Genomic DNA, 22,479 nt, shown 5'->3' with positions numbered 1-22,479 from the left:
TGAAGCATACACGTGTCACTCTGCCCCCGCCATGCACTCCTGAAGCATACACGTGTCACTCTGCCCCCGCCATGCACTCCTGAAGCATACACGTGTCACTCTGCCCCCGCCATGCACTCCTGAAGCATACACGTGTCACTCTGCCCCCGCCATGCACTCCTGAAGCATACATGTGTCACTCTGCCCCTGCCATGCACTCCTGAAGCATACGCGTGTCACTCTGCCCCCGCCATGCACTCCTGAAGCATACATGTGTCACTCTGCCCCCGCCATGCACTCCTGAAGCATACACGTGTCACTCTGCCCCCGCCATGCACTCCTGAAGCATACATGTGTCACTCTGCCCCCGCCATGCACTCCTGAAGCATACATGTGTCACTCTGCCCCCGCCATGCACTCCTGAAGCATACACGTGTCACTCTGCCCCCGCCATGCACTCCTGAAGCATACACGTGTCACTCTGCCCCCGCCATGCACTCCTGAAGCATACACGTGATGCTCTTGCTCAGCCCTGACTCACTGGAACGCAGGGCATGGGAATGGCCCAGTACTCAGTGGGAGGTGGGCTTATCGGAGCATGCTGTCAGGGGGCGTGAAAGGAAGCGTGGGGGCGTTTGACAGACAGCTGGCCTCTCCTGGGGCTGTGGGTGGAATTCGCTGGAGCTCTGGGACGTTTCGCTGTTCCCAAACCCCACACTAAAAATATCACAGCCCCAAAGAGGTGGCCATGACGCTCAGCAAGTGTTCAAGGTGAACACCCGTAAATTATTTTGTGTTTGATCACTAAAAGTTTCCAATCCTATACTAAATACGAACTCAGTGGGACTGGAAATAGAGAAATCCATATAGAATAAATACAAGACTACATTTTGTATTGGCACCTTGCAGACAGTCACTTAAACTGAAAGTAAGACGATGCCGTATAGCTTCCAGTGTGTGTGACGGTGTTACTGGAGGGGTGAGATGCAGGTAACATTCCAGTGCCTTCCAAAATTACTTGATGTAATTGTACAGGTGTCTCCCAATAAGAGACACTTCAATCCCTGTACAGTAAACACAGCACAGTGTATGCTTCTGTGACCGGCAGAGTAACGCAGCCCAAACTCCAATCAGGCTGGTTCTCCTCTGATTGGCTACATGGTTGTCCTGGGTCACAGGCTGCTTCTGTGCCCAACAGAACCCGGCAGTGTAACACAGCTTAAACCCAAGCTGGCCCACCTCTCTACACAAAGAAGCCTTGTCTCTTGGAGTGCTGTTAGAGATTTTGGGCCCCATGAAAGTATGTGAAATTGGGCACCCAACCCAGACCAATCCAATTATGTTCCAAATTTTTTCAGCCCAGTAAATTGTCCTAATGCCCCCCAATGGTGCCCGTGCTCATCTCTCTTACTAATGCCAATTCCATAACCACTTCCCCTAGGGCTGCACCGTTTGTGGACACACTGGCCATGTATTTTTAATGGCTTGTGGATTTTGCCGGTTCCAACGTCTTATTGGTGTGCATCTGAAGCACGTAAGTGCCCTTATCTTTCCCAGAGGGCCAGTCACAGTCTGTGGAAACCTTCTGAATGGTTTAATCAATAATTCATGTAAAATACATGTTTATGAATATTTAGTCCTGAAAAATACCATCATGGAAGCATTTTTAAGCCAAATTTTTATTTTCCCTGTTGTAGAGAGATTATTTTTTGCAGTCTGCTTAAAGCTTCTCCACCTACTTGTACTGCTGCAGTTTAATTTTTAATGGATCCTATCAGAGGAAGTTCTGTAGTTACTTAGGTTAAAGTGGTTTGCTGTGGTGTGTGAAGATAGTGATATCGCTAAGTGCCCTTTCCTAAACACAAACTTGGGTTATTTCTGGACATAGTGGGCTTCACCCATGGGAGACTTGCAGATGTGCAGGGGGGCGGGCTCTTTACTTTATTGACAATGATGTAGAAAGAGAATTATTTCCCATTAAGGAAGTTTTCAGGGTTGTCAAAGCCATGCTGCACTCTGGGAGTCGTGCCAGAGCCAGCCCAGCCCAGCGTGGAGGGGGTCTGTTCTCAGCTCCCTGCTGAGGCAAGCCGCCCCCACCCCTCAGGTCACGGGGAAGCCCCAAGAGCTGCAGCACAGGATGGGAGCACAAGCACATCCGTCACATTTCCGTGTTTTCTGCTGCTCCTGTTACCATGAGGATGAGTACGGCTTGGGAACAGGTTCAAAAGTGCAAGCTATATGCTGATCCTATAGGGTGACGAAGCAAGATCAACTCAGACATCTTAGACTGGCAAATATTTTTCAAAAATAAAAATGCCCAAGAAGTATTTGCCTCATTTGTAATTCACTGTTGCATGACATTGTAATTGTTCACATAAGGTGCTGGAGGAGGGTGCTATTGAAGCATGGATGCCCCCTTGTGGAAAGATGATGAAACAAAAGTATTTCGTTACTCCTAGATTGTTGTGGCCAGCTAAGTTCCAAAAAGCCTAGGATGTTTGATCTGCAGTGTTACTTTGGTGTTTTCACATGTTTACCACGGTATGCCAGAGAACAGCTTCGGTGGCAATATAGCAAGATATTCCTGCTGAATTGGAAGAGGCAGCAACTCTAGTGGAGATCAATAAAACAATTACATAAAAAATAATGAAACAAAAAAGTGCCTTTACCCTTGGTAGTTCAGAGTCCCTGTCACTGCTGTTTTGAAACCTTATTTTCTGCACAGCCCAGGCAAGAACATTTTCTGTGTACACAACATGCAACCTGGCAGCCAGCCCTTCAACCCATTAGTAGCAAGGGCTCCTCATACTTGTAGGTCAGGGCTCTGAGTGGGTCTGAGGAGCAGTATCAGGGTGGCAATGATATATCAAAATAATGTTATAAAGTAAGATAAGCATAAGTGTTCTCATTGGTTACTGTGCATCTTTTACCAGAGCAATGGAGGGGTGGGATTTAGTCACAGGTAGGTAAGACGTCAGCCTTCATCAGAGGTGAATCCGCAGATAAGACCTTGCAGTGTCTTAATGACTCGAGTGTCCAGGCAATTCATTGGTGTATAGAAAGGAACAAGTGAAACTGCAAAATGGAAAGACTGCAGACCACATTTAGCGTAGTATTATCTACACACTACTCTAAGCTCAGCAGAGAGCAAAGATCAGAAGTATTGACAGAAAACAGCAAAACCTTCTTTGTAGACTGGGGCCTAAAAATTGAGGTAAAGGCAGAAAAAGCAAAGTAAACGGACTAATTATATTGTTCATCCCCGATCTCTGAAGCATCAAGGATTCCAATAAAAGTTAAAAGTGGCACCATGACCTGCAGTATTTCTGTTCAACAAGAGAGTGGGGAGCTGAACAACAGCTTTTATTAACATACAAAATCAAGACAACCTCACAGAAAACAATATGAGCTCCAGAAACCCAAGATCTAGTGTGACCTCCTGCAACTGCTATTGTCCAGTGTTTTATCACGCACCAGATTTTCAAAACAGTCACAGACATAATTAGGGCTGCAGCTATCGAATATTTTAGTAATCGGGTATTCTATCGATTATTCCGTCGATTAATCGAGTAATCGAATAAGAAATACTTTTGTCTTATTACAGAGCAATCTTAACTATTCTTAAAATGAATAACTTATGGGTTTCCGTTTTAGGAACATTTTTAATGACTGAACTCCATACAACTGACAAGAGAACTAAACCTAAATATGTACATATTTGTTCTGCTTTTTTAAAAGAACACTTTCTTAAATGCAAAAATAAATACAATGATGTCAAATAAAATTACTGAAAAAAGGTATACATATATCTTAAACTAAGGCATAAATTAAAATGACCGTTACTCTCTGTGTACATTTATAGGAGGCATAAAAAATGTTCTGACAGGATTGTATCTCCTGGATGATATAGGAATGCTGTGTGCATGTTCATGTGTGTGTAAGTGAAGGTGAGTGAGTGTGTGTGTGTTTAAGTGTGTTAGAGAATGAGTGTGTGTGTGTGTGTGTGTGTGTGTGTGTGTAAGCCTTTAAAGGAGCATATGTGGCGGTTGGATAATTCAGTGTCTCAGAGTTTCACTAACCCAAGGTTGTTGGGGGAGGGGGGCTGGGTAATTTATATGCTATATTTATAATATATTATTTATATTATAATTATGTAATATTATTCATATTAATCTAAATCTGCAGAATAATATTACTAAAGCCTTGAAATAGATCTAGTTGAGTACACCCCATGCTCCCCTTTAGACTCTGCAGTTTATGCTGCAGGTATCACTGCGATAAAGTGTGACGTACGGCTGCTGTCAGCCTGCTGCAAGTTGGCAAATTTAAATATTATGTCAAACTAAGCTAACAGTTTATCTGCATACAAATAGCTTCTATTTTAACTTGTATAGCTTTACTGTAGCTTTGCTGCTATGGAAGACAAACGGCGGTGGATGGGAGCAGCTGAAAACATCGCTTTTCTTCACCTTTCAGCTTGTTGAACAGCTGGTTTGATTACGGACTCTCGCCAGCTCTTTACCAGTAAAGGTTTAGTAGCGATTACAAGCACCGCTGCTGTTCTCCTTCACTCCACCTGAGTTCACCATCTCTGTAACGGAACCGTCTCTTTGCTCTTAGTGTATAGACGGGCTCCAGTTCGATGTTAACTACGACAGCATCATTTTCCCTACTGTTGTGATATCAGTGTTTTTATTGAGGAAAAATAGGGGCTGCTTGGGTTGAATCTCGTTACACTTTTTTATTCACACATATGCCCATAAATATGTTTCTATCGCAGGTTTATTTTAGCCGCGAATGTGAGTGAAACGCTCGCGCTTACCGTGTACTGGTTCCGCTCTGTGGACTGGATGCATAGACTGGGTGCTTTCTGTTGAGATGTTGAATCATTGACGTTGTGCTATTATGGTAAGCTAATTCGGTTTTACAATGGACACACTGTACAGTATTTTTGCTTTTCTTTTGTTTATAATGGTCCCAAACTCTAGACATTTTTCTTCTCCTCCGACTTTCCTCACTATTTTCCCTGTCTTCCTCCATCGCGCCATCAAATCAAACCTGCTACACGTAATGCAGCGTAAGCACAATGTGCGACAGTAATAATCCTCCGGGTGAAACACGCTGATCACTAAGCAGTACGTAGTCGTGCGGATTGCACTAAGCATCGAAGCAAAGAATTTGCATCGAGTATTTTTTGTAATCGAGTTATTCGAGTTACAGGTTGAGTCGTTGCCGCCCTGGATATAATCAAATCAGTCAAAAAGATTTTCCTGAATCGTTATGCTCTGCGTTTGGACATGTCTAGATGGTGTTCAGTACGGGTCTGGATCAGGTTCTGCTTGGACTGGAAGACAACAGGAAATGGATGTGACCTAAGCAGAATCATGCTGAACAGGCCTGTTCATCATTTGTATGTCCTTTCCATTGTTCTTGTGACCAACAAGGAGAGTAACAACCAGAACACTGAATTGCCCTTAAACTTTAAGGTCACATGATCCTGAGAAACGTTGCTCTCTGAAGATTTTAATCCAAGAACAGTAAAACTGATCCCTCACACCAATGAGCATTTGAATGTCATAGAACAGAAATATATCATGCAAAATTGTTCCCCAGCTCTATCCCTCATAACGCTTTAAAAGAAAATACAAAACCAACCCTGTGGAGTAGAGCTATAAAAACACATGCCATATTAATCATTCAAAATAAAAAGGCAAAACGTATTACAGCTATTCCTGTGACAGTCAGGTTCAATTGACCAGGAAAAAAGTCTCCCTAAATGCATTCAAGTTAAAACAAAGCACCATTGTATGGACACAGACAGCCTTAAGCACAAAGTAAAAAAATAAACATTACTCCTCGATTAAATAATCAAAAAAATTCCCAAAACTCAATTTTACTAAAAATTCAAAACCAGCCAAATCTATTTAGTCAGCTGTATCTGCATTTTATGAACTATTTATCCAGATTTTTTCACTCAATACTTAACTGCCTTAACGCTACACCACCTAAGTGATAGCTTTATTACTGAGGCTACTGCGTGTAAACTGTTTGGGGGGGGGGGGGGGGCAGTGTGGCTCAGTGCCTGAGATCAGAAAGTTTGCCAGTTGAAATCCTGTCTCTCTGTTGGGCCCTTGAGTGGACCCCTAAGCTCCCCCCAAGAGGTTAAATGGCTGACTCCATCTGAAAAGTAAGACATGCATACCTGTTCTCACATGTGCAAATAAAGCTTCATTGCAATAGCAGGTTCCTTTTATCAGAAGAAACATTCCAGAAGGCACATGAATGTCAGTGATGGCATGTCCATTGGCAGCTGACTGCTTCATCCTAAGCGCCGTCTGCGCAGGTGTGGGGTTAGGGTGAGAATATCATCTGTGCAGATGTGGGGAGTTTCTGAAGCACAAGCAGAAGGAAAGTTGTGACAGGCAGGACACCAATCATCTGCACCCAAAAGGCACAGGCTGAGAATATTATCTGCAAATCCAGGCATCTTTCCCGCTTGAGGAATGATGTCATGTTGAAGGGCAGCACTTGTTCGTCATTTAACTTTTATTTTTTTATCATTGTTAATTGCTATATTACAGTTTAATAAGGGCTGGTTTATACTTCATGCTTGCAACATATATGCTCACTTGTGCTGCTTCTGTACAAGCAGTGTTGCTGCTCATACATGTACACAGTTAACTTTAATTCTCTAGATTGACAATGTCCACCAGGGGGCGGTGCAAGATATTTTTATTAATTCTGCAATAGTGCTGCAGGATTCTCTACATTGTACCCTGTGTGCCACATCATATTGCTACTCTGCTCTGCCACATATCACTTTACTACCTCATGTTGAATGTTGTATTATGTGCTGTTAGATATATGTTGTTAGATATCTCATCCATCCATCCATTTTCCAAACCGCTTATCCTACTGGGTCGCGGGGGGTCCGTAGCCTATCCCGGAAGCAATGGGCACGAGGCAGGGTAGATATCTCATAATACTTAGTATTTTCTGTCATATAGTATTTTGAGTTCAGAATAAGTTTCTCACAAACCTGCCTACGTGTGGCTTAAACAACAAGCATGGTTATGATTGGCCCTGAGAGCAGCATTAAACAACTATTTTGAATAAAAACATGTACTGGATCACAAAAAGGAACAATCATTAAAATCGGAAAGCTTGATAAGTTTAGTTTCCTTTGACAGAGTACAAATGTTTTAGCAAAATTTAAGCCCCCTCCTACACTTGGTGAATTTCATCACCAACATTTCTAAATACCAGAATTGTATTGAAAAATAATGTTATGAAATTGCTTTACATCGCAATACAATGTCCATATAGCATGAAGGTATGCAGAAGCCTGATTTCAACTCGGCCATCGCAGCCCTTGTCATGGGAGAATTGTCAGTACGTAACATGCAATGTTGATATTAATATCATACATTATCAAGTCCTACTTGCTACTTTAACAGTACTTGTCACTCTTGACACTTGAGGAGAGAGAGCCTACTTGTTACTTTAAGCTAAACTAACTATACCATACATATAGGTCTGTAACAGAAGTTGACCATACTGCCCAAGATGTTTATTGGTATTGCATGCTGCGTACATGTAGATGGACAAATGACACAAGAATTACCGAAAAAACGTGTGGCAGCCATGCTGCACAAGTGTATGTGTTGCACATGTTGAGTATAAACCGGCCCTTTGTATCATAACTAGGCTGTATTCTTACAACATTCTTACAATCACTCCCTTGGGCACCTAAGAGGAACCAGGCCTCTGGGTTTGTCTTTTTTTTTTGCTGTTTCCCGTTAGGGGGTTCTGTCATCCAAGGTGCGCAGGCACTCCCTCACTCCTTTTTCCACACGACGGAAGTGGTGCTTCTTCAGGAAGTTACGCTGCTGGCGCCGGCTGGACTCCAGGTCCCTGAGAAAGTCCAGAAGCTGCTCACGGACACGACCGCGGTCCCAGGATGTGGCATTCTGGCGGATGATGCTGAGGATGCGCGGCCAGGCATCTGATAGGTCCGCGCCCTCCGTCACGGAGGTCAGGATCTGGAGCCGACGAGCGGCACCAGCTTCACTGCCATCCACATACAGGGACTGCTTCCCCATCTCACTCAGCTGGTTCAGATACAGGCTATAAAGATACCCCACAGAGAGAGAGAATGAGAGTTAAGAAATGGAGGAGTGACATAGAGAATGGAGACGGCCAGAGATGGAGGAGTGACAGTGAGGAGAGAGATATAAATCAGTGAACTGTGTGTCTTATTGGGGCTTGAGGGGTTGAGGCTGTTACTCACTGCACGGTATGCACTGTCGGGTGCTTCCGGCATGCGGCCACCAGCTTCAGACCGGCGCTGTCCCCAATGTCGTTGTAGGCCACGTTGAGCTCTTCTAGGCCTACGGGGCTCGTCATGTCACTTAGGTGCTCTGCAAGCTGCCGGGCTGCACTGTCATCTAGGCCTGTGTGCATAAGGTCCAACCTTTTCAGAGATTGGTTCCCCTGCAGACCCTCCAGCAGGTGCTGGGCTCCCGACTCCAGCAGGGGGTTGTTACACAGCCTGACGTGTCACACACACACAGAAATGTGTTGGGTTTCCAAGATGTGATCATGTTATGATTATCTTAATTCAATTCAATGAAAGAGTTTGTCATATGTCCACTTAAAGAGACTGCTAGAGTAAACAATGATCACACGCAACTTATACAACATAAATACAAAATAAAGTGCTTAAAGCAAAGTACATTAAAACAGTAAGGTGCAATGTAAACATAATGCAAACATTGCGAATACTGCAAGAAAGCAAGTATGAGGCAGATAAGTGGCCAGTGGCAGCTTATAATGCAACAGACATTATATGTGCAAATCAGCAGACTGTTCTCTACACAAGTCTATATACACCATTGACAATTGTGAGTGTGTGTGTGTGTGTGTTTAGTGCAAACTCAGTACCCCATCAGTTTGAGGTAAGGTGGCCATACACTTCAAATGACATCTGACAAAACTGTCAGAGAACAATCGGTCATATATACGTAAAATGACATCACCACCTTGTTTGTTCTATGTCATACCACAACTCTTGAGGGCGCAGAATGTTTTCCATGAAGCGGACCCTTATACGTATTGTACTGAATTTGTGTCATTTTGGTAAAGGAGAGGACAGCGCTTTTAAAATGGAAGTCATTATCAGCCACTACTGATAATGCCAGTGATTTACACGACACTCATGGTTACACGCCAACAAAATACGTGCATTCCGCGACATATATTACACAGCTAAGACATTTACTATTAACAGAAATACACATGATAATTTACACTATTTAAAGTGCAGTGCAGTGCAAAGCATGCCGGTAACTGCATAATCAGTCCTGCTGCCCAACCCTGCAGCATTACAGTTATGGCAGCCAATCGAGGGCAGTGGGTCGGATCCGCACAAACAAAATAGTTTGCGGACCCTGCAAAAGCAGCGTGCTGAAACAGTGATCACCGCATACGATATTGTACTGCCAAAGAGACAGTGATTCCATCAATTATGTCTGAAGTATAGAGCCAGCAGTGGATTATGTCAAAAGAATTGGGGGGCACAGAGGGGCTGATGGCCTGCAGGAAGAAGGTGTTCTGTGTCTAAACCTCTCTGTCAAACCAAGGTAAAGACAGACTTGCTTCTTACTGTAGGGATCTAATAGCGCAGTTTGGATCAAGAAGCAGATCCTTCAGAATAACGCAGGACTCTGGATCCAGGCTGTTAAACTGGAGACTAGAGGTAAACGTCATATACAGAAGCAAACAAATGTCAAGCACAGGATCAGACACAGGGCATAAATACAAATATCAGCTCAGTCTTGGCTGCACTTTCCCATATTGAACTTCTGCCATGCCTGGGGTTATCCTGACCCTGTGGTATCACGGAGACTGGGAATACCCTATACTTCAAACTCATACAATCCATACTTGTTTTAACAGAAACTGTAAGAGAAGGCGGGGCAGCATGGCGGTGCAGTGGTTAGCACTGTTGCCTCACACCTCTGGGACTCGGGTTCGAGTCTCTGCCTGTGTCACATGTCTGTGGAGTTTGCATGTTCTCCCCATGTCGTCATGGGGTTTCCTCCGGGTTTTCCGGTTTCCCCCCCACAGTCCAAAAACATGCGGAGGCCAATTGGAGTTGCTAAATTGCCCATAGGTGTGTGTGTGTGAGTGAATGGTGTGTGAGTGTGCCCTGCGATGGGCTGGCCCCCCATCCTAGGTTGTTCCCTGCCTCGTGCCCATTGCTTCCGGGATGAGCTCCGGACCCCCCGCTACCCAGTAGGAAAAAGCGGTTTGGAAAATGGATGGATGGATGTAAGTGTCTCACTTCAGATGATGAGTGCAGCGGAAGGCTGATCTCAGCATTTTCAGCATCTCAGACCTGAGATGGCAGGAGGACAGGTTCAGCTCATCCAGAAGGAGCCTTCGGGGGCTGCAGGTCAGCACCCAGCTCAAGATGAAGCATTTGATGGGTGTCATGCGAACGGTGGAGAGGTTGATGGTCTTGAGGGAGCTCAGGACCTGGCTGGTAAGGCGTGGGTTCTGGAACTCATAGAGGAACAGCAGAAGGTCCATAAGCTCAGTGGGCGGCAGATTCTTTTGGCCGTGCTGAGCTAGCTGGCGGGTGAGGCCATGTGTGATCTGTGCCACGGCCGTGCTGGTGATGTGACAGCCTAACTGCTCCAGCAATGCTCGGTTTCCATAGTGCAGAAGACCTCCCATGAAGATGGGATAGAGCTCAAAGGACTTCATATCCAGCTCTTGCTTCGGCTGTGGACCCTGCACGCCCAGCAGGCTCTGCTCCACCTGGTCCAGCACATCCTCATTGAAGCTATCCTCCGAGCGGAACATTTCAGCCGCCATGGTTCGGGCAATGCGGCCTTTGGTCATGTTGAGCACACGCTCATACAGATTGGGTGCCAGCCGGAGAAGATTGAAGACAGCAAAGATTCTGAGGGGGATGAACTTAGAAAGGATGTTCCCCAGGCTTTGCAGATCCTCCCCAGCCTGTCCCAGAGCCATCGACATGTCTCGGCTTAACCTCTCCAGAGCTGACTTGTTCTCTCCCAGCACCATGTAGAGGGCAGCAAGATACTCCTGCATAGTAGGTATGGCGAATACATATCGCTGTTTGGTCACATCCCCAGCCTCCAGCAATTTGGTGTTCTCCACGCAGGGCACCAGAAAGAAGTCCAGCACGTCATTGCGGAAGACGGACAACTGCTGCAGCTCCTCGTCTGTTTTAGTCTTGCCACCCACCCACTGCTCCAGCTCCTCCTCAGTGAAGCGCGTCCGTCTTTTGGTGACACCATCAAAAGCCAGCTTCCCCACCGTCTGCACCACATATCGCATCAGGGAGCTCTGCTCAGTGGCACCGCTGCTGCCCTCGTTGACCTCCAGCACCTCCCCACCAAAGTTGAGCCGGAGAAAACTGGTGAAGATGCCTGTGAGTGTCCGGATGGGCGCCTGGGTATCCGTGAAATGCAGAAAATGCAGGGTGGCACAGGTGAGCCAGCAGTAGGACGGCAAGTAGCAGGCAAAGGCTAACTGGCTCTCCTTCTGCAGGTTTAGATAGAGCAGCTCGATCAGTGACTCGGCCTGTGGATTGAGCTTCTCTGTGGCCTGCTGGAGGAGCCTGCTGGTGAAGTAGGAGCGCTGGCTCTCTGGGTCATTGAAGCCACAGATCTGCATGTAGCGGCTCACATACTTCTTGGGGATATGCTCCACCGCAGATAGTCTGGTGGTGACCAGTATGGTAGCCTGGAAAACATTTATCAAACCATATAACCTGAAAGTAGCTATATACCATTCCTAAGCATACAACAGACAGTGGTTTGCCCTCATAGAAAGAAACAGCTGGTCACACCAATCAAGTCAAACACCACAGAGCCTAAAAAGACACATTTGACTCTCCATGCCAAACTAAGAGCAGTGAGGCTATATACAGAGTTAAGGAGGCCTCTTCCTACCTCAGGTAAGAGGTACTTCCTCAGAAGGTTGACCATGAGGGTCCCCGTGGGAAGTGCCTCATTAGGGTCGCTGCAGAGCTCAGTGGAGGCGATGCGGAAGTTCAGCCTCATCCTCTCCATGCCATTGAAGATGAAGAGGACATCGCGAGCTTGCTGAGCCTCGCCACTGAGGAAGGGAGTCCGACGCAGGTGTAGATACTTACGGCCTACCAGATCGCGCAGGGAGGTGGGATTCTTCGACTGGGAGAGATCCTCACAGGAGAAAGGCACCAGCAGCTTGAACTGGGAGAGGGTTGTACCAGCACACCAGTCCAATACCAGCTTGCGCACCACTGTGCTTTTCCCTGTTCCTACAGCCCCATAAAGCATAATGTTCATCCCTCGCTCACTGGGGTGCCCTAGTGGGCGGTCAAAGAGCTGTTCCACACTCAGCGAAGGGTGGTGGGGGATCTGCGATCTCTCGATGCCCCTGCTCTCCGCTGGCTTTCTCTCCAGAATCAGTGGATCTATGTGCATAGTCTCTGGGGTGAAGTACCCGCCAAACTGCTTCTCCTCCTGGGGCAAATGGCTGAACCACAAGTTCAGTCTCTGCTTGTGTATCTCAATGGGGTCTGTGAGAGACAATAAGGTTACTAGCTAAGGGCTTGATTCTCCCATGTGCTTAAGTCCAAAGAGTGCGTAGCGTCACCTTTTTTTCCACTTAAGCGTATTCTCCCTTCAACTTAAGTCTGGGCTTTATGCTCACTTGGGCTTGATATGCATTTTGGGTAGAGAAACGCTAAAATATGGGCATTGCATGTAAATGACCTTTACGTGGATGGAGCATTATGCGGATGGAGGGATATTAGCAGCCAACCTTTAATATTACTATTTCAGAAATCCTTATCTGCTGGTGTGGCACCTTCTGATTGTATGCATGCTAATATAACGCCCATATTCAAAAAAGGGGATAAACTATAGGCCAATTCATTTAACTTGCATAACTGGAAAGTTAATGGAAGCTATAATCCAAGTGAAAATGGTAGACTATATAGATTCAAATAACATTCTGAGGGATAGCAAACATGGGTTTAGGAGAAGTAGGTCCTGTTTGAAATTGATCACAAAAAGGCCTACGATGTGATCTACTTAGATTTCCAGAAGGCCTTTGATGTTGTCCCTCACAAACGGCTCTTGCTTAAGCTCAAAGCTGCAGGGATTTTAGGAACTGTAACAGCTTAGATCGAAAACTGGTTAACAGACAGGAAACAGCGAGTAGTTATTAGAGGCACAATGTCACAGTGGGCCTGCGTTCATAGTGGGGTACCGCAGGGTTCAATTTTAGGACCATTATTGTTCCTAATTTATATTAATGATATTGACACAAATACATACAGTAAACTGGTTAAATTTGCAGACACCACCAAGGTGGGCAGTGTAGCAGATGCTAAATTAGCAGCACAAAGGCTACAACGGGATCTTGATTTAATTAACGACTGGGCTGATACCTGGCAGATGAAATTTAACGTAGATAAATGTAAAGAAATCCATGCAGGGAGCAGAAATATAAAGTACAGATATTTTATGGGTTCCACTGAAATAAAGGTAGCTGATTACGAGAAAGACCTCGGTGTGTATGCTGATGCTTCCGTGTCCCACTCTCGCCAGTGTGGGGAAGAAATGAAAAAGGCCAATAGGATGTTGGGTTACATCTCTAGGTGTGTGGAGTTTAAGTTAAGGGAAGTGATGCTACAATTATACAATTCCTTGGTAAGACCCCACCTAGAATGTTGTGTGCAGGTTTGGTCACCATACCTTGAAAAAGACATTACTGCCTTGGAAAGGGTGCAACATAGGGCTACAAGAATGATCCCTGGTCTTAGAGGAATGTCTTATGAGGAGAGGTTAGCGGAGCTGAATTTGTTCAGCCTCGAGCAAAGGAGACTAAGGGGGGACTTGATCTAGGTATACAAGATTCTAAGAGGTCTGGATGCTGTTCAGCCAAAAGGCTACTTTAATATTAGTTTAAATACTATAACTTATGGCCATAGGTGGAAATTAACATTTTAAACTGAATTTGAGAAAACACTTCTTTATACAGCCTGTAGTTAGAGTATGGAATAGACCTCCTGTTAGTGTAGCGCAAGCCAAAACCCTGGGTTCCTTTAAATCAGGGTTAGATAAGATTTTAATAACTCTGAGCTATTAGTTGAGATCTCCCCAAATGAGCTTGATGGGCCGAATGGACTCTTCTCATTAGTAAATTTCTTATGTTCCTATGATGGACAACTGCGCCAGGCTCATGCGCACAAAGACACTTGTATCGCGCCCAGTGCCACTTTGTGTCGGACATAAAATAGGGTCCTAAGTATCTCAGGGTCATCTTCGCTAGTGAGGGAAGAAGCAGGTGGGAGATTGACAGGCTGATCAGTACAGAATTGGCAGTAATGCAGGCGCTGTGCCATCTCTTGTGGTAAAGAGAAAGCTGACCGGAAGATGAAGCTCTGAATTTACCAGTCGTTCTATGTTCCTACCCTCACCTATGGTCACAATCTTGGAGTGGTGACCGAAAGAATGAGACTGAGGATACGATAAAAATAAACTTTAAAAAATAATTTTACATCACTGGAGAATGACCTGCAGTTCAGCTGTTTAAGAAAACCTCATTAATATATGGTGAGAAAAGCTCTGCAACAGTAAAAAGTCACTGGATTTTATGCATTAATGATTATATAGCATTTCTATCAATGTAATAATCTGGGATGTTCAGCCAAACCACGTCAGACATGTGGGTATGAATCTTCAGATACTGACAATATTTATTTTAATATTTACAATATTTATATAATTACAGTGTTGTCTTTTTAGCTAGAAGCTGCTGTCCTGCTTACCTGCAGCAATGCTGGCACTGAAACTCAGAGCCCTGAGTACAGATATGGGCCCAGAGGCTGAGGACAGAAGGGGCTCCCTCATCTGTGGCCTCCACAGTGCCGTGCCCAGACTCTGATGCCTGTGTCACAAAATTCAACAGATCTCATCACCGCTCACATGGCAACGGCAGGCAGAAACCAGTCTGACGACCTGCAGATCGCCCCAAATTTGGCATAAAACAAATGGCTTCACTGACAACCCAGCCAAAGAAAAAGGTCTGCCCAGCCTACTGCTGCTTTCAATACGAACAAATGCTTAATATGTCACCTACTAAACCACCACATGAGAAGAGGTGAGTGTTCCATACTGTCTCCTAGTGCAGACATCCAGAGCAAAGCCTCTTTCACGTTACAAGGTTGGAAGACGGCTATGAAAGTGCAGATGAGAAAATCAACCTGGGCTTACCAGTGTAGCTGTAAGGGCCAGGTTATCTTCGTGCCCATACTTGAGAAATGCTTCTGTTTCAAATCTGAAAAATAAAACAGTCCCAGTCAAGGTCAATTTTAAAGATCAATTCATGGCATTAGAATCCATTTCAGCAGCTGAAAACTGAAACCAGAAGAGCTGTCAGGTCTTACCCTTCCATGAGGTGAAGATTGTTTGGTAAGGAGTAGCTCGCTGTTTCCATCGCATTCTCCTCCAGTTGTACACACCTACACATCTCCTACATAGCCACATCATGCCAATCCAACTACGAACCTTTACATGAAGACACAACATAAATCAAGGTCAACTGTGACTCAGATCCATCTTGGATGTGCAAAGTGTACCTCCATGGAGGACGACACCCTGAAAGGCACTAGGTCCCGATAATTCAACACATCGGAGCACACATCAGCTTCCAGCTAAGTATAATGCCAGAGCTCCAGTGTGCCCTGCAGAAAAGAACAATGCTGTACCTTCTGAGGCCAAGAAGGGAGCCCAACTCCTGCTCCTTCGCACTTAAAATGCTTACAGTCCAGGGTGCGGATAGTGTTTAACAGACTGGAATTAGAACTTCCTTCACCAAACTGTATATAGAAAAATGAAGTAAAACAATAGCTTTAAAGATTCTGATTGCAGTCATGAGAGGGAGGTCCTTCGATGCCATCCTCAACCCAAATGGACACAGCAGCCTGCCCCAGATTCTCCTCCCCACCCCAACAGGGTTATAAATACATCCTCTAACCCACATGATCTCTGGTTAACCCTCTGAAACTAATTCTGGGTGAAGCAGCAGCCGGATTACACTGCTATTCCAAGGCGCACCCACTGAACCGGAATGGTGCTGTGAGGTTCCACACTTTTCATAGCCCCTCCTCTTCTTTCATGACTTTGCAGGCCTGTGCCACCTCCCACCCCCCAGCCCCCACACAAGTAACCTGAAAGATTTATAAGGAGATTTCAGCTACTTCCCTCAAGGGCATTGGTGCAAAACAGATCAGTGGAAATTACAGGATACAGAACACATCATTTAGCAAAACAATTAACTCACTAGCATTACCGGACGTGGTAGCTGTCAGAATCTCTGTCGTGAAACATATATATTATCACAGGTCACCAAGACGAACCTGGTAGCAGAAAACTTGAGAAAGTTGTTGAAATGACTGGCAACTGGTTTCAGTTCTGCAACTGAATCATTAAGAGCTGGGTGTCATGACCTTACACTACCACGTAAATGCAAAGCTGATGATTTAAGACATCATGGAGTCCCAACTCACATCAATCCCACATACTGAAGAATAAAAACATTCCTTGGAAACCTGTTGCGTGTTAACATTCCACCTGGCCACTAAGGCTATTACTAGTCCTGCAATTAATTCTGCATGTTCCAAGCCAGACTTCCAGATAACTCCAGACTATTGTTAACTGAAACAAAACAGTGACATGTCACCTCCCACTAGCTTTTAATTGCAGATAAATGAACGATTTACCAAGTAATGACATTGGACAGCAGCACCTTGGTAGGGGGCTGTCTGTGTAATCAGTTGAACATCTTTGTGTTTCTCAACTAAAATCCTGATCACTTCTCTCTGAGTACAGCTGGTAGGTAACATGAATCATCACACATTTACAATACGATTATGAAAAGTGTAATACATTTTATGCTCCAATTCGTCTTAGAATTCCTTTTCTGCTGAATGCGAAGCTCGTGCATAAAAACAGCCACCTTCATGTTACACTGCTTGCAATATTTATGAGACCAATATTTCATACTTTAAGCAGGGAAGACATATGCTTGCGTTTATTTTGAACTGGTTTGTCAAACAAACACGAAATAGGCAAAGTTATAACTCACAATAATTATTCTTACTGAAATTAGTATAAACACCCACATGTATAAAAATCTAACATCAATATCAATCTGATAGAATAAATACAACGTCAGTTACAAGACACATATAAGAATTAAACCTGAAATAAGCAGGGATCTCAGGAAATCGCAATGGATGGAATTAATATTGATGAGATCCTTTAACACCCACTTACACTTCACCCACGACGTTAACTTTTGTTTAAGTACCACGGCAACATCCTCTAGTGCAGAGGTCACTAACAAACGTACCACGGTCAGGGTCCGGACCCAGAAGCTATCCCATGTACAGACCCGGACCGATAGCTAAAACAGAAAGTTGTTTAAAACCTGACGGGGCACTTCTATTTTATTCGGCGCGGCTTTAGTAGTCTTTTCGGTAGTGGTTTAGCAGTAAAACCGCCGTTTCCCACGCGAATGAACGTCAAACGCCTTTGACCGAGAAGCAATTACCAGCCCTTTGTCTGCTAATGTGCCATTAGTGTTAATAGCAGCAGCAAAACTGACACCCGTAACCGAAAAACCGTAATGTTCGTAAGAGAGTGGCTAATCTGTCTTGAAATCGTAAAGCTGAAAAGTTTTCAAATACAGTATGTATTGTATTACATGTTGGTATAAATAGACGTAGTTTATTTTTGATTTCATGTTCGTTGACATTTCTGCTTTTTAACATATCTATAACGTAATCTGTTATATAAATAAACTCAGGTGAAACAAAAAATTTACGTTTTCATGGCTGCCAAATCTCAAGCATCTGGCATGACGCTTTCAGACGCTGGAAATCTTACGGCAAATCTGTATTTTTTGCATTATAAAACCTAAAAGTTCTATGTCATGTGACAATAAATTTTGTCAAAATGTTTTTGAACTGTACCGAATTAATTTGAGTTGACAGTCAGGTATTGATTACATGCAATGACGATACAACTAATAGGCTACTTAAATATATATCACACTAAATAGTTAGACATGATCTTCCGAACCTTTGCTTCAAGAAATTCTCTCTCACTGGACCTGTTTAAATTTTAGTTGAATACCCCTGCTCTAGCGTCAGTGGGCTTCACGTGACAGAATGCCAGCGTAGTAGGAAGTAACCAGGCAAGGCGGAAAAAATCGAGATACACAACGCGCTGTCACCACAATAATTACGCTTAACTGGCAAGTAAAATCAAGAAAGATAAGTTCTACCCATGTCAGAACGACAAATTAGCTGGCAAGCATCAATAGATCAAGATACACGAAGGCGAACAAGTTATTATTCAGTGTCGATTTCCAGCGAAATGCACTTCAAAGAATCAGATGTTTGGTATAACTCGGCGGTCCGATTCATTTACCTCTCATCCTTTAGTAGGTAAACAAATACGGAGTTGCCGCAGGTTGTCTCTGGTTTACCAGTGAAGCTGCTCTCTAGTCATATTTCCTTGGTTGGAAGGAGCACTGTTGCCAACTCCTCAACACGGAAAGTCGCTATTGGCTGCTCCAGAAGTCGCTAAAGACGTCATCGCCTCATTTGCGTATTGTGCACGTAATTGTAATGGACGCTGTAGGAGAGAGTATTTATGTCGTGGGAGATACAAAAAGTGGTTAAAAAACACCATAAATACGTTTAGAACGACAAATGAACTTTATTCTATATCCGGGTTTGAAACAGTTGTTCAACATCGGTAAAAGTGACACTCTGGCGGAGTTTTATTATTATTATTATTATTATTATTATTATTATTATAAATGCCGTACTATATACAAAATATTACAAGCACATCTTTGGATATAGTTTACTGTGACAATATAAATGGTAGAATAGAACTAAAACAAAAACCTATTAAATATGTTACCCGCGACCCAATAGGATAAGCGGTTTGGAAAATGGATGGATGGATGGATGGAATATCTTATCCAGAATATATTACTGTATCTAAAATCCCAAAATAAATAAATTTTAGTTTAAAAAGCATTACATCCAAAAGAAAAGGACACATTTATATCTCTTTTAAATTTGGCAATCTTTCAATTCACTGGATAACATTATTATATGTATTATATGTCTAATGCGTTTGTTGGTCGCTTCTTTGCTCAGAAGAGGACACATGTTGCCTATAAACAGATGCTTAGGAGCCAGATGAGGGAGAGTGCAGTTTCTGCCCTTTACAGCCGATGATAGCAGGAAGACTGCCCCACTATGTATCGCGTCAAAACCATACAATATTCTTTAGGAGAAACAGGAATATACTCGGACAAAAACCTCTCATATATAAACAACAGATTATCTTCATTCAGTAATTGACTAACTAAAATAAAACCCTTATTAATCCATCTTTCAGTATGAAATGTTTTGCGTTTATGAGTTATATCTGATTACTCTGGCGGAGTTACATATTATTGACAGCCAGAGCAGGATCAGCCAGCGGCGGCTTCGCGCATGCGCGGTTCATTTGCAGTCTGGACGCGGAGGGGTGAACATCTCCTGCTCTGACATAAACAAATCATTCATTACTTTTACTAGGGCTGTTTTTGTGCTATGCTTTGGTTTGAAGCCCAACTGAAATAATTCATTGGCATTATTTTTCTGCAGGAAAATGAATGGAAGATTTGAGATAAGACTATACTTTCCTAGATCGCTAGTTTCATGATTTGATATCTTGAGAGCAGGCCTAATAGCAAAGAGGTATTGGAACATATACATGCCTAAGAGACGATTTTAACAAGTTTAACTGGGTCGTGGTAACCAGTGGTGCAATTTCCTTGAGTTTCGTAGGATTTGGGTCTACAAGGCCAGTAGTATATTTACAGGAGGCAATTAAGTTAAGAAGTTCTGATTGTTTTATAGGAAAGAGATTCAAATGTGTCATTATCAGTACCAATAGGACTAGTAGATGACTGTTAGCTGTACGTTGCTAAGCATGTGCTCTGGATGGTCCGTCTAATCTTAGTTATTTTACCATTCAAAATGTAATTAAGTAATCACTCCCAAAGCCTTATGGGACTTGTGAGTTTAACATTGAAGGATTCCTTGTTAACTCAGACATTCAAAAAGGAATTTAGGATGGTTTTATTCTCTTCTGGGGAGATACACAAACCTAGCCGTCACTAGTGTTTGTCTGTACTTAGAGAGGCTCTTTTTCCAGGCAGATCTGAAAACTTCTCGGTTAGTTGAGCACCATTTGCACTCCAGTTTGTTTAAGTTCACGTGTATATCAGAGTACCAGGGGGCAGGTTTTTTCTCTCTATGCCTTGTTTTCTTAAGCGGAGCTACAAGATCTAGAGGCTGCGAATCGATTTCTCCCTGTTTGCAGTTACCTGTTCAAGTTCATTTTCACACAAGGCTTCATATGTAAAGTTGAAAGACTGTGGAAGTGGGTCAAGAAACACTGTGGTGGATAATGAGGCTATGGAACAGCTAGTACTATAGTTCAGTTCTGGTGCAGAATGGAAGGTGCACTGTATTCCAAACAGTAATGATCTGAAAGTAGAGGATTCTGAGGGATAATAAATTGGAGATATTGTTCCATGAACTGTGAACAACATGGGAAAACCTCTGCTTGATTCTTAAGCAAAGTGGATTTTTCTTTTTGGGAAACTTTCCAATCTTTATGAACAGGTACATGTCTTTGGTTAGGTTTTGTTTCTGAGCTGTTCGGGTGTAGTTTGCAACCAGGGGTGTTGGAGGGACATGGATACCCTGACAGATTCAGGGGGCCCAGCACTTTACAGGGGCCACAGGGGGTACATGGATACCTTGTCAGATGCAGGGGGGCCAGCACATTAAAGGGGCCACGGGGGGGGGGGGGCATGGATATCCTGTCAGATTCAGCGGGCCCAGCACCTTACAGGGGCCACAGTGGGGGCATGGATACCCTGGCAGATTCAGGGGACCCAGTACCTTACAGGGGCCACAGGAGGGGCATATATACCCTGACAGATTCAGGGGGCCCAGTACTTTACAGGGGCCACAGTAGGGACATGGATACCCTGACTGATTCAGAGGGCCCAGCACTTTACAGGGGTCACAGTAGGGGCATGGATACCCTGACAGATTCAGGGGACCCAGCACTTCACAGGGGCCACAGTAGGGACATGGATACCCTGACAGATTCAGGGGGCCCAGCACTTTTCATGAGTGCAAGTGTGGCACTTTCCAGTCAGGATCAGTTCCCAGTGAAAGCTGAAGGACGGCAGGGTTACTACGCCTGTGTTAAGCAGCCCAGACATGGTGCTGCTTCCCATGGGAAGGACAAAATTTGCCCTGTTTACCACAGAGCGTAAATGATTTCATAGTGACTGTGCGTGCGTGTGTGTGTGTGTGTGTACGTGTGTGTGTAACCCTTGCACCTTACTCAGCAAACTTTTTTCTGCACTATTATAAGATTTAATGTATTTTTTATTTATCTATTCCACTGTCAAACTTTATTACTATGTGTATTTCATATTGCATATGAACAATGACAATAAATCTGACTTTACTAATAAGGCCGAATCACAAACAACATTATGTCCTCATCCAATAACGCTGTATGCAAAATTCCAGGAGGTGGCGCTTTGGCGCAAATTAATTTTTAAGCCAGTTTAGTGCTCAGAAAACTTTTAAATCGATTGGCCACAAGAGGGCATCCGTCTATTCAATACCAGAAACCCATGAATGTGACTGTAGCTATAATTGATACATTAGTTAGTTTCATGAGTTCATTGGTTAGTTTGATAAATGAAAGCACAATTGGTGTTACACATGTCTGAGGCTGTTATAAAAACAGTGTTACTCAGTTGGGAAAACTGCCTTTTTGTCTGACTTGTGCCCCATGCGACACACATAGAGATGAGATTAACCTTAGGGGTCAAGGTTAAGGACTCAGGGGCCCAATGGTGGCATCAATCTGCCCACCTAGGGATTTGAACCAGCGACTTTCCGATCATAGGTACAGAACCCTAACTCACCTCACCACACACTGCCCTACCAGTATATAATACAATGCTTGATGTTTCTTCCATCCATTTATCTGTTCATCCATTAATTCCATTCATCCATCATCTAACTGCTTGTCCTGGTTATGGTTATAGCTGAATAATATCCCTGATCTTTCAGGGTCCAGAGCTCGGAAATATTTGGTGCATCATGAAACAAAAAGTACAACAAAGGAGCAAACAACAAACCCCGAACTGTTCAGCAGCTGAAATCCTATATCAGGCTAGAATGGGCCAACATTTCACATTCAGAGCTGCAGGAGCTGCCCTCCTCAGCTCCAGAACGTTTACAGCATGTTGTGAGAGTAGCGGTGCAATACAACAGTAAACATGCCCCATCCCAACTTTTTTGAA

At 43.9% G+C, this 22,479-nt stretch overlaps 1 protein-coding gene across 3 annotated transcripts; it reads right to left on the bottom strand.

Moving 5' to 3' along the window:
* Nucleotides 1-5,482: 5,482 nt before the first annotated feature.
* Nucleotides 5,483-18,625, bottom strand: nlrx1 (NLR family member X1). Of its 3 annotated transcripts, none has more exons than XM_048982097.1 (8): nt 18,504-18,625; nt 15,455-15,575; nt 15,282-15,345; nt 14,837-14,955; nt 11,967-12,577; nt 10,325-11,757; nt 8,270-8,530; nt 5,483-8,106 (listed from the first exon to the last, which is right to left on the bottom strand). In XM_048982097.1, the coding sequence occupies exons 2-8, from the start codon at nt 15,555-15,557 to the stop codon at nt 7,779-7,781; spliced, it is 2,919 nt and encodes a 972-aa protein (XP_048838054.1). In that variant the 5' UTR covers nt 15,558-15,575; nt 18,504-18,625; the 3' UTR covers nt 5,483-7,778. The 3 variants fall into 3 exon arrangements, with proteins under 3 accessions (XP_048838054.1, XP_048838055.1, XP_048838056.1); XM_048982098.1 differs by having other exon boundaries at nt 10,379-11,757; nt 18,504-18,619; XM_048982099.1 differs by lacking the exon at nt 5,483-8,106 and having other exon boundaries at nt 8,294-8,432; nt 18,504-18,619.
* Nucleotides 18,626-22,479: the final 3,854 nt, after the last annotated feature.

This window comes from Brienomyrus brachyistius, chromosome 17 (genome assembly GCF_023856365.1).
Source record: "Brienomyrus brachyistius isolate T26 chromosome 17, BBRACH_0.4, whole genome shotgun sequence".
Classification (NCBI taxonomy): domain Eukaryota; kingdom Metazoa; phylum Chordata; class Actinopteri; order Osteoglossiformes; family Mormyridae; genus Brienomyrus; species Brienomyrus brachyistius.
This window is presented reverse-complemented; position numbering and strand designations above follow the sequence as displayed.